We start from the raw sequence: 12,592 nt of genomic DNA, 5'->3' as shown, positions 1-12,592 counted from the left end.
TGGATGTTTCTTTTCAAGTAGGAATTTGGAAAAAGGCATTAGGCATGTGCTGTTTCATATTCAGAGACAAAGGAACAAGTATACCATGCCTTGCATATAACATGCAAGGCCACTATTATGCCTAAATTATTTTTTTTTCTTACTCACATCTACCTAGATTATAACTTTTTTGCAGGGCCTGTTTGAGGTCTTTCAAACTGGGACCTGAGATGGTTCTGGTTTATCATACTGTGGGTCTCCTAGGTTTGACACTGATTATAGGAAAACTATACCTTTTTTGAACACAAGACAAAGCTCATTATAGAATGTGTACCGTCATACATACAGGTGGTTTACACCCAGTTATGTCAAGAATCCTTGATCACTGATTTGCCTGTAATGTTTTTCTCATTTGCCAGCAATTGCTAAATATTCTGGAATAGAACAGGTCTTATCACAATCTAATGTATTTAATCAGCAAAATATTAATTTATATTTTATCTGTGTATTTGAATTGTACGTACAGAATCAAACAGAAGACAGTATACGAAAAGAGCTTATAGCATTACAAGAAGACAAACACAACTATGAGACAACAGCCAAAGAGTCCCTGAGGCGGGTCCTACAGGAGAAAATTGAAGTAGTCAGAAAACTGTCTGAAGTGGAGGTATTCTAGTTTCATAACTAGTCTTCTGGATATATTGAAACAGTTATAACTGCTGCTGCTTAAATCCATGTTTGTTTGCTGTAGCAGGCCACTATCTGTTGTATTGTAGCACTTGCAGTATATTAAATAACATTGTTTATTATATGCTAATCTAGTACTTGCATTGTTAAAGAAATTAATGAGAAATTAGTCTTGAAACTCTTTGCTCACAATTTAGAATGGATGAAGTAGTCTTATAGAAGTTAGTATGACTGGGAAAGAAGCAAAGGTTAAAATGACACGTGCTTTAGAAAAACTGCTGTTAGACCTTGTTTAAACTGTAAAATTTGGGGAAATAGAAGCTGAACTGCTCATACAAATTACACTTAAGAATGAGCTGTTAAGATGATGATGTGTTGGACACTGTTTAAATAAGATTCTGCCCCTATAATATCTCTCACTACTATCTTTTCCAATTCTATATTCTCTTTCTGTTATCCTTATTTGCTATGACCCCTTAGGTTAAGAAATATCCTAGACTTGCTTATTATATTCAATAAGTGTGTATCCACTTCATGCTTTTTAAGGAATGCAACAGATTTAGTGCAGTAATAAATAATCTTGAGAGACTTCAGTTAAATACACCTTTGTATATTGTAATAGTTCTCGACAGGTTTGTTAATGGTCAGAGTTTCATGTTTACTTCTAGCTTTCTCCTACTTTCCAATCACACATTTCAGTTCTTTATTCTTACCACTCCCAATTAAATTTATAGCCTTTTTTTTTTTGCACATGCATGAAGCTAATATCTTTTAACATAATCTGTTCTGTTATAGAACATTACCAGTAGAATATTACCAACTTTTATACAGGTAGCATTTTTGCAAGGACTTGATTTGTTGTGTTTAGCCTTAATAACTAGGAACAAAACAGTTTGAAAGCAAGTATGATTAGTTGCATATATTGTTCATGGAAAAAAAATCATCAGCTGGAATGTTTGGTATTTTATTAGTAACAAATCTTGTATTTATTGTAATTCTATCTTACAGCGAAGTTTAAGTAATACAGAAGATGAATGTACTCATCTTAAAGAAATGAATGAGCGGACTCAGGAAGAATTAAGAGAATTAGCTAATAAGTACAACGGAGCTGTAAATGAAATTAAAGATCTTTCTGACAAGCTAAAGGTAATGACAACCTTATCTGCCTTACAATGGAACTGTAATGCATGAAACAAAGTTTAATTCCTAATGCAGCAATCAAGTAAAGATTAAGAAACTATTAAAACAATAAGTAAATGAAAGAAAGATGCACATTAATGTTTACATTTAATATGCCTGAAAGTGTCATCAGTTAAATTGCTAAAAAGGTTCCCTTTTCATTCACTTTAAGAGTTAACATATTTTTGAAGCTGCAGTATGTTTTTTTAATATAAAACTATATAATACATGAAATTTCATATTCAGTTGCTTTTATATAAACAAGACCTTTCAACCTTAAAAAAAACTTAGTTAATGGGAATGAAAGCTATATCTAGAAATAAATTTGCATTTCGCGTTGCCTTATTGTGCAGTTTCAAGCGCAGATAGCCCACAACAGTTAAATTGTGTCTCAGCTTCTAGGTGGAGAGGAGCATGATGTCATGTTTATTCGACCAAACTTCTAAGTGTATTAATATTTAAAGGTCCTTTATGCTGGAGAAAAAACTAATGACAGTGTGATAAAGCCTGTTCCCAAAGAGACTCCTGTCTAGATTGGCAGATGTTGTGGAGGAAGGTAGCATTCTTTTTTTAGCCCTGAGACAGTTGTTGTTGTCCTGGATAAATACTGGAATTTTGACTTAGGTTCTTTAACTTAGGTTCTTAGCTTAGCATTTCAGATGGAAATTTTTTCTTTCCAAATTAAAATATTAAGTTGTTGGTCTTAAGGCCCCTGGTTTCTCAATTATGAATTAATCATTGATGATGATGATGAGTGTACACAAAAGGATCAAAACTGAAACTTATTACCTAGCTTTGTGAGGAGGGAAATCTATGAAACTTACAATGAGGTCCAGCAAGTGAGAAACTGTGGCTTTCAATCAAGTTGATCTGTGCAATGTATGTTCAGTTGAGAAGGCCTTTTGGGTTTTGACTGATAATTTGAGATGGGAGACTTCAGGTATTTCTTCGTTCTTGGGCCCTGGTACTGTTCTGCAGAACTCAGGTGCTTCAGACAAAAATTCAGTTGAAATGCTTTGAGATTCTTTCTCTTATTGTTCCTAAAGTGAAGCATGTAGAAAAATAACAGTAGAAAAATTTTGCATTGTTCATGTGTTCTTCATCTGACTACGAAAGAAAGTTACTTTAGTGAGTTTAGTCCTACAAATATCGAGGAAGTCTACTCCTTTAGATGTTAATTTTCATTTCTTTGGGGATTTTTCTTTTCTTTTGAGCAGGTAGCAGAAGGAAAACAAGAAGAAATCCAACAGAAAGGATTGGCTGAGAAAAAAGAACTGCAGCATAAAATAGATGAGATGGAAGAGAGAGAGCAAGAGCTTCAAGCAAAAATAGAAGCTTTGCAGGCTGATAATGACTTCACCAATGAGCGACTAACTGCTTTACAAGGTTAGTCACTAGTGGGGAAAATTTGTTTTTTTGTTTTTTCTTTTAATCTGTGAAATATCTTTTTCTTGGAATTCTGTTTACAGTACGGTTAGAACACCTTCAAGAGAAAACACTTAAAGAACACAACAGCTTAGGTAGGTGTGATCAGTTTCTTGTTTAAAGCTGGTTTCCGGACTATATCTGTTCAATTCCTTTTATTATAATAATCATGTTGTCTCGGTGTCTGGCAATAGAATAACGTATTTACAAGTTTGCCAGTATTGAATTCTTCTCTGCATAGATCGTTAACGTTGAAATATATGTGACCACAACAGGGTGCCAGCAGAGGGCACTGCTGTTGTGAGTGTTCAGACCTAGGTTTCATTGCTCAATTTGAGTGCTTTTTGCCTCCCTGTCCCTTAACCCCCTCAAAGATTTTTGTTGTTGTAGTTTTAGTTTTGTTTAAATTGTTCATATATATATTATATATATGTAACGGACAGTAGTTCTTTGGATGATAGCAACATCTTACACATTTGAACAATCGGAAACATGATCTGTACTGCTGGAAAATGCGTTACATTTTATCTGTTTTGTTTGATTAGATTAGATACTCAGAAGAAATAACGTGAAAAGCCATTTGCATTTCACAGTGCTGTATTTATAAACAAACAAAACCAAAACATTTTGCTTGGTTCTAGAAATAATACCCTTTCTTAATCCTAGGCATACAAGTCGATGACTTCATACCTAAAATTAATGGGAGCACAGAAAAAGGTAGTGTATCTCAAGGCTACCTTTTGTCTTATGGTTGATGTTTGAACAAATACTTTTTGTTCTCTGAAGTCTTACTTTGAATAATATTCTCTTTAAAAAATGAAACAGCATTTGTCCACTCTTCTGACCAGCATTTTTTTTTTCTTAGGCTCTCAGTCCAGGGTGGTTGTTTTTTTTTTTAGCAAGTTATGTACATTCTAAGGAGCCAAACTTGGAAGTTGTCTTTTCTTTTTTTTTTTTTGATGGAGTCTCACTGGAATCATGGGAATCTAGTGAAGTGGTGTCAGACCTATGACACAAAGTGGAAAACCTTCATTAACCATTTTCCTCTTTGTTTTCCCTTGCAATACAGACACACACAATTTTTCTATTAAATTGGGTATGGTAAGTAGAGTCAGCAAATTTTTTTTTGCTGTCTGTAATGTATGAAAAATGCAAGTATATGACATACCAATAGCAGAAGCTATCTTTAAAACTTGAGTGTCTATTTACAAAACAGGATTTAATACAGATTAACTATTTTTTTAAGACAAATTAGTCTAAGCTAGGTTTTTTAACCAATACATCTTGACATTTGAGAGACAGACATTTGACAGACACTTGAGGATTTTAGAATAAAATGCTCTGAGTAATTATCTGCCTGACTTCATGTATAAAAACATTATTCCAGTTATGATTCTAAATTCACTAAATTGTTCCATTAACTAAGATAAATTTGTTGTCATGTGTTCATTTAAAATTATTCCTTGATGTAGCTTTCTTGAGCATTTGCTGCGTTTTGCTGGATAGTGAAAGCTCTGAGGAATCCTGGTGGCAATAGCTGGATGAGAACTTGTGGTTCCAGCTAATATTTATGCTGTTTAAGTGTTTGGAAACAAAATTTAAAAGCTGCCTATGCTCTAATTTTTAGCTTTTTACCTAATTTCTTTGTACTATAAATGAAGAGCTTTTTAATTAGGGAGAATAATAGCAAAATAAAAGCAGTTAATCATGACATAACCTCATGTCTACTTCTCATTTGGAGCAGGAAGAGAGAAACATACACGCTGACAGGAACTGTGTAAAAAACTCTTTTATCTAAGTGCTAGTTATCCCTTTGCCTTAGCATCGATCCATCTTTTCCATAAGTTTCCATAAGTTTCAATTGGTATCCTCATGCTTGATGGATAGAATGGTTAAGAAATAAACTTGCCTTTATTTTTATTTTTTTTAATTTTCCACCCTAGAAAATAGTTAACTTCTCTACAGTGCAAAACTGAAATACGGTATAAAGATCACCATTCTTTGCTCTAAACATAGAAACTGTAAGACTTAGTAAGTTAGGTTGTTGGAAGTTTTTAGAAAATCCTATAATACTGTGGAAAAAAAAAGCCTAGAACCGAATCAAAACATATACTAAAAGCTTTCAAGCTATGAACTTAAATATATTTTGTTTTACAGAGAAATAACTTGCAACATCATAGTAAATGTAGAAAAAATGCCTGATTTTTTTTTTAATGAACACGTGCTTTAAATTTGTGCACAGGAATACCACATTATCTTTCTAAATACTGACATCTCTTTATTAGTCAAAATTGATAAGTTGTCTGAAATATTATGTCAAAATCAATTTCAGTATTATGCAATTATAGCAATTAAATACCAATGTACCTTTGCTATTCACTCATTTTTTTCTCAAAGTTTAAGAAGCAATCCCTTTTTGGCTTATTTTGGATCACATAATAGTCAAAATGTCACCAAGATGAATGCATGGAAATACATATTCCTCCTTAAAATGTGTAACAGTAGGACAGGCACTTATGCTTAAACCTGGGAGTTTTAGAAAGCTGTCTGCCAGTTTTTTTTATTTTCATTTTTTGACTATAGACACTGTAGGACTTCCCATTCAAGTTGTCTTTGTACATGTTTATGAAATCTGTCACCTTCTTCTCTCATGCATCTACTGTTATTTTGTTCTGTGTTTTAGCTTAGCTTTCCATATTTTCTGTTGTACCACATTCTTCTGCATATTCCAGCTATACCTAGTCCATTGACATTTCTCTGACTCTTTAGAGCTTGTTGTCTTGTTCTCTTCGTGACAGACTGTGCCTTTCTCTGTTCTCCTGTCCTTTATCCAGCTCTCATATAATGACAGATGGGCAGTAATTTTTTTTCTGTCAGGTTTTGGATTTTGCCCTCTTGAAATCAGCAGGGAACAGTTACTGTGTTTTGCTGAGCAGGTTTGCATTATTTTAGAAGAACTGAGAATTTAAGGGTTGTAATGTAGATTCAGCTGCTCCTGCAGTGAAAGAGGTTGTGGATATTTTGCATAAGGGAAAGACTCATAGATAAAGGTAGAAATTAGAAATTCTAGAACTGGTTTTGTACTAGATAGTATAGCCTGTAAGGGAGAAAAAACGTTCCCTCTATTTGTTTATCATTACAGTATTACACTCTTCCATCATTAAATGCTCTACACAACTAAAACACTCAGACAAGATTTTTCTCTTAAATATTTTTGATGTGCTGCATATGACACCTCCCCCCCCCCATTTATTTATTTATTTAAAGAGGAAAAAGGTAAAATTGTCCAAACTTCTTATGTTTTTTAATGTTCCTTTTGTCTTTTTGTCTCTCTCAAAACTTCAGGTCAAGTCCTTAAGGTATATTTCTAGACATAATACTTAAACTGTTGCAAGAACAAGGATTTTACATGACTTTTTAATATTGTGGACAGCCACAGAAGTAGAGGAACAAAGAGCTCTTCTAATAGTGTCTCTAGAGTCATAACTGTTTTAAAGTGCTGATGGTTAGGCATTCATTTTCTCTCATTGCACACGTGGAAATTCTGGTGCAGAAGAGAATAACTTACATCGAGCCCCTGACAAACATTGTGTAGAACTGAGTTATTTCAATAACTTGTATTTTTCTCAGTGAGTTCCACCACACCTGGCTTTCAGATTTAAGGGTTTTTTTGAGCCATATGTGCATCCATGGTGCTGTCTTTTAAAACCCTTGTCCTTGTGGGTTAGAAAAATGAAGCTTACTTTTTAAAGTTCTTAAAGTTACTTTCAAATTAGTAAAGGTTAATATTATGTCCTTCCTCTTAACAGCTAGACTGCTGATATCAGAAGCTAATGATGGAGCAAGTTTGTTGAATGTAACAAATTTTGCTGGTTTGTGTACAAAAAAGCAGCCTTTTCTGTTGAGATTGTTAGACTCTTGAGGTCAAAGGATTTTAAGGTTCTTCAGAATGGAAGTGCTAGCACTGTTTTAAGAGATGCAAGGTTCTGATGGAACTGGGAGCTGAACAAGGTCTCATAAAAGACTTAGATAAACCTGGGAGTTGAGCCCAGTTTTTAGATCTTTACTGCAGAATGTCCTCCTTTCAAAAATCAACTGTTTCAGTGCAGTGAAACTTTTTTTAAAAAGAGTAAAGGAAGATATTTACACTTGTAAAATAAATATTTTTGCATTTCAAGAGGGTATGCCATATGAAGAATAAACAAGAAGATGGAAAAAAAAACTTATTAAATACCCTTTTAAAGCTAAGAATAAAATGCTGAAGACTGTAGGTTAAATACACGCTCCCTATGTCTTCAGCATTTGGATTTGGTATTTGCCGATATTCATGTCTCATGTTGAATTAACAAATAGGAATTGATGACAGCACTATGGAGTTGCGTGTTTCAATAATGTATCATCTTATGTATTCTAAATTTATTGTCATTTGAATATCACTTCTGCATTAATCTTTTTGCCAGATGTCTGAAGTTGTAAATGGGAATTCAGTGGAATTCATTTGTCACCACCTAAGCTGAAAGAGTAATACTGAAAATGCCAAATGTGGAACGTTTGGAATTTTGTAACTTGTTCCTACTAAATTTGCTAAATAAAGTGTTTTTTTAAATAGCTTCTACTGAGCTAAGGGACTTCTTCTCATGCTTAAGAACTGCTCTTAGACTTTAGCATTTAAAGGTACCCTTTTGAAGCTGATCAGATGGAGTAATCTCTTTCTAGTATCACCCAATCAGATGTTATTTCAAATACGTATTGTCTACTTGCATCTAACCCAGACCTCAAAAGTTCACTGTAAATACACAATGACAAATATTGTTAATATACCTTTCACATTTTTGTTGCATCAACCTGAAAATGATAAGAAGATGTAAACTTCAGTGTTTCTTTCTTTACTAGAGCACTTTCTTTCAAAGAGTGGAGGGGACTGCACTTTTATTCATCAGTTCATAGAATGTCAGAGTGAGTACAAGAGTGTTTGTCACATTTGCTTTAAAAACAACAGAAAACTCAAAAAAGGTGGATAAAACCCAGAATTTGTCACTTCTGTTCATTATTTTTGTAGTAGCAGAAACTTGTTAAGCATAGAACTGTGGCATTGTGGTATTAAACAGATGCCTGTAGTAGGAAGAGGATATCTTTGCTCTTGGAAAGTAATGATCGAATTGTCTTTTCTTAGCAGTTAATCCATTATTTTCCTCCGACCCATAAAAGGGTGGTAACGTTGCCGGTTGATACTTAAAACTGAGTGTAATTTTTCATCTGTGTTACAAATTAAGAAGTTGAAAGCCTACAAATGTCAGTTTAAGCAAACATTACAGGCTGCTGTGGGACAGAGATGAGGTAATGATGCCTTTTCTCCATTTCACTTTATATCTATAATTTATATGATATTTAAAGATTTTACATATTTTCTAATTATCTGTTACAAAGAACAAAAAGGGAAACAAGACCTTAATTTCTCTGTGGAAATATAAGAGATTCTTTTAATAAAAATAGTGTAAATACACAATACCGATCTTTGGAAAGATGTAATATTCTGGAATGAGCAACTTGTTTTTCAAAGCAAATGGGTTTTGAAATTGAGTGATGAAGCAGCAGAATCTGCATATGTGTAATTAAAGAAGAGGGTGTATTAACACTTAAGGTGTTAATACTTGTTTTCCAATTGGAGAAAAACATCGTTAGGAAAAAGAGAAAAATGCTTTTAAACTTCAAAGAAAGGTCCTTGGTAGCATAAGGAATTATTTTTCCCCTAATACATAATTTCTGTTAACTCTTAAGTTGAACAGAAATAAGATGGTGTCTTTTTTGACATTTATACCTGTTGGGCTCCTTCCCCTTTGTATTTCAGTAGGGAAACATAACAGACTTGTTTGACTTTACTGCTTGTGATACCGATTGCAGTGCTATAAACCGAATGACAGGTTACTACTAATGTTTATCAAAGAAAACTTCAATTGTATTGAATTGAAAAATACTTATTTTTAAAAGAGAATGAGTGGTAGCTGTCTCCTGGAGAGCTGACGTTTAAAATAATTTTAAATTTCACAAAGAATCGTGTTCATTTATTACATAATCTGAACTGAAGTTGATTTTTTTTTTGGTCTAGATTGAAAAAACAGGCATGCTGAGTCATGTTCAAATACAGCTTGGTTGACTGTTTTCATTGTTTGGACATCAGCTTAACCTACTTTAGCAAAACTTAAATTAGTACCAAGGTTGCAAAAGAAAAGTGGCCAGTCTTGTCACTATTGAGAAGCAGAAGCAACCATCAGGATCTAATGAAAGATTTTAACATTCAATTTTAAGTAGTATTAAGTAAGGTTGATTTATATATGTCTCCCCTTTCTTGAGGGGTTTGAAAGCTAGAGTAAAGAGACTGTAAGGCTTTGGTGAACTCAGCAGAATGGATATGAGCTTCAAGGGTCCAGTGTTCTGCATTTTTCGTGACAGTGTACGTTTTTACTATCAAGTAAGAAAAAGATTCCAAGTCTGTTTAACTTTATATGTAAAAGCTGTTCTTTTAGTCCAGCTCCTGTGTTTCACTCTCTGCAGCAGCGAAGGTTGGGAGTTGGTGGGGGTCACCAGGAACGAGGCTTTAAGATGTTCAGCAAATACTGAAGTTTAGAACAACATGACAAAGGCTGGCAGGATTGAGAAAGGGCAGCCTGTCATACAATACTCTGCTCCACCCCACCCACCCCAAGGTTTTCTTTGGGAAAGGAGCAGGTGTATTATAAAAATAAAATAAAATCTTGGAAATGCATGTCACATATTTAAGTAGTCTTATGTAGGTTTGCTGTTTCATAATAGAAGCAGAGGCAATGAAACTCTATCATCTGCAAACCATAAGAGAAATCTAAAAAGAAAGGAGAAGCGAGACAGCTGTGATGCAGTTTGAGAAGAGAAGGTTTTGACTTGTGCTGGTAGGAAGAGGAAAGTGTGCATATTGCTAGTTCTGGGGAAGAAGCAGGGACTAAATCAGGAAAGCATCAGCAGGGAAGTGAAGAAAAATGCATGAAGACTCAAGGAAATGTATGTAAAGTAACATGAGAAGAAGAATTTGATGGTTAAGTAACTTAATATTCTGTATAAACAGTTGCTATGGAGGTAAAGGCAATTAAAAGTACTTGTAAGTTAACAGACTCCTCAAGATAGTCCAGATAGATTTTTTTTTTTTTTTTGGTAGGGAAGAAAAAATAGGACTCTTAAAATCTTAGTTGCAATGCAGCATGGATGTTTGATGTGTGTAGCATTGTTTGTAAAACCTGACTTCTTTAGTGTTTTGGTTTTGTTTTGTTTTTCCAAACAGTAGGGCTCACAACATCATCCAGTAACTCTTGATCTACAGCAGCTATAAAATGTTATGAAATCTTGCTCTGAATGATCTGAGAAGTATGCTGCTTTCTGATCATTACATCCAGTTCACCCGTTGCTCATTTCATAACTGTTTTTTTTCCGGTTACTACTGGTGAAATCCAGTGCAATCTATAGCAAAAAAACACGTTCTTCTCCCTCTTAATTAGTACTGGGTATGAGTTATTGCCAAATGTGATGATTAATAGACAAAAGAGATGTTTAGTGCCCTGTCAGCTTCCTATCTTTTGCTCCAATTTAGCTGTTCCTTATGACCTATTTTTTTCCTCATTTTATGATTTTGCATTTATGATTTTAAATGCAAGTCAATTTTTGCCTTTTTACTATGTCTGTCTTTGTGCTTTTATTTCTGTATTTTAATTTATTTATCTAAATGGAGTAGGTTTTGGATGGATTGAATGGCTGTTTTGAACTTTTTAAAACGTATTTATGACCTGCGGGTGACAAACGAAGTTAAAACTGGTTAGTACAACTTTCCTTCAGATGTTTTGAAATTTCTGTAGAGGGCCAGGTTTCCTTTCATTGGTCTTCAAAACTGGCTTCCTTGAAAGATTAATTTGATACAAAAACAGAAATATATTGAGAGGGGACACTTAAGCAATCATTGTAATGCTAAGATATCCTATCGGATTGCACATAGTAATAGGCAACCTACATCTAAAGGGGAATTCTTAAATTTAAATGACAGGAATTGACTTAAATATGAACTGCAAATCTTAACTTCAAAGCATGGTATTTCAATAGAAAATATTGTGTGTATATATATATATGTATATATCAACAGCTCTTTAATTTTTGATAAGTAATTACTGGATAACATGAAATATTAAAATTATTTCTGCCAAAGGTTAAAGCTAGGATCCTCTTTTTTTTTTTTGGCGTGTCCAAAAATGAACATCCTGATTCAGGACAAATGGAGATTTTGTTTTTAATTACATATTTTTTAAATTTAAGTGATGGAGTTTATTAAGATTTTTTTTTTGAAATAGTAACATGAAAAGATGCAGAGATCTGAAACAGGGAAGTTTTAAAGATACAGATATATCTACTTCAACTTTGTCTGAATTTCTGATTGTTGTCTGGATTCTGCTGTCTTTAATGAGTAGGGAGGTAAAGAGTACAGAATAGAAGTATACAATGCTATTTAATTTCATGTCTACATCCAATTTTCTATTTATTATCTAAGTATACACAGGCATGCTGAAATAAGCTATTTCTTGTTGGCTTTGAAGTATACTGACGCTTTATTTTTAAAACACAGAGTATTTAGTCTTTTTGTAAGTTATGAGAGATGCCAGCCACCAAGTGAAAAATGCTTGCTCTATCAGCTTTGGGTCACATTGGACAAGGGGACTTGAGTGTTATTGCTGAAATAGTGTCAAGAAAGCAACTTAGGTACAAATGTTGAAATTAAAACTGCCATAATGAGCAATAGAAAACAGTAAACCACTGTGGGAAAGGCAAAAACTTTTTAAATCTGCACATAATTTTTAGTCATAGGAACTCAGAATTCTCAAAAATGTAAAGAGCTGCTGCCAGTGTTCAGAGAGTTTATGAGAGTGACTGGGCCAAGAAGACTAATTACTTTCTTTTGTGTTATAATTATTCTGTTTTTTCAATGTGAAGACTTCAAGATCCATCAGTTCATTATGCAAAATTTTCTTCTGTAAGCTGATCACAGAAGTGTATTTTAAGCTAACCATCCAGCATATAGAAGATAGCCCTTCAGATCAAGCAGTTTATAGCTACTTTGAGTGCTAGGTTTTTACATTCAGCTCATTTTTTCAGAAATAAGGGCAGAATTCCTCAGTTCCTCTCTCTCTGCATTCCTGCCTGCGCACACGTCCAGCCTCAGCTGAAACTGGAAAAAATAACATTTGAAGGCTTTTGTTTAGATTTGATTTATTTATTTTTAAACAGAATAGGGCTCATGATATCATCCAGTCAG

The 12,592-nt window shown here is 33.7% G+C and overlaps 1 protein-coding gene across 36 annotated transcripts in view; it reads left to right on the top strand.

Moving 5' to 3' along the window:
• The window catches only part of SLMAP (sarcolemma associated protein), a 100,907-nt gene that overhangs the window by 45,636 nt on the left and 42,679 nt on the right, over window positions 1-12,592 (top strand). For 10 of the 36 annotated variants that reach the window (XM_067003080.1, XM_067003102.1, XM_067003086.1 and 7 more), the window contains 6 exons: window positions 506-646; window positions 1,675-1,812; window positions 3,063-3,231; window positions 3,315-3,365; window positions 3,937-3,987; window positions 8,164-8,226. In XM_067003080.1, coding sequence (XP_066859181.1) covers window positions 506-646; window positions 1,675-1,812; window positions 3,063-3,231; window positions 3,315-3,365; window positions 3,937-3,987; window positions 8,164-8,226 — 613 coding nt within the window. The remainder of the gene's footprint in view (window positions 1-505; window positions 647-1,674; window positions 1,813-3,062; window positions 3,232-3,314; window positions 3,366-3,936; window positions 3,988-8,163; window positions 8,227-12,592) is intronic. The other 26 variants (XM_067003110.1, XM_067003092.1, XM_067003085.1 and 23 more) reach the window with 6 other exon arrangements.

Source organism: Anser cygnoides, chromosome 10, assembly GCF_040182565.1.
Source record: "Anser cygnoides isolate HZ-2024a breed goose chromosome 10, Taihu_goose_T2T_genome, whole genome shotgun sequence".
In the NCBI taxonomy this organism is placed as follows: domain Eukaryota; kingdom Metazoa; phylum Chordata; class Aves; order Anseriformes; family Anatidae; genus Anser; species Anser cygnoides.
Note: the sequence above shows the minus strand (reverse complement) of the source record. Positions and strands in the feature narration are given on the sequence as shown.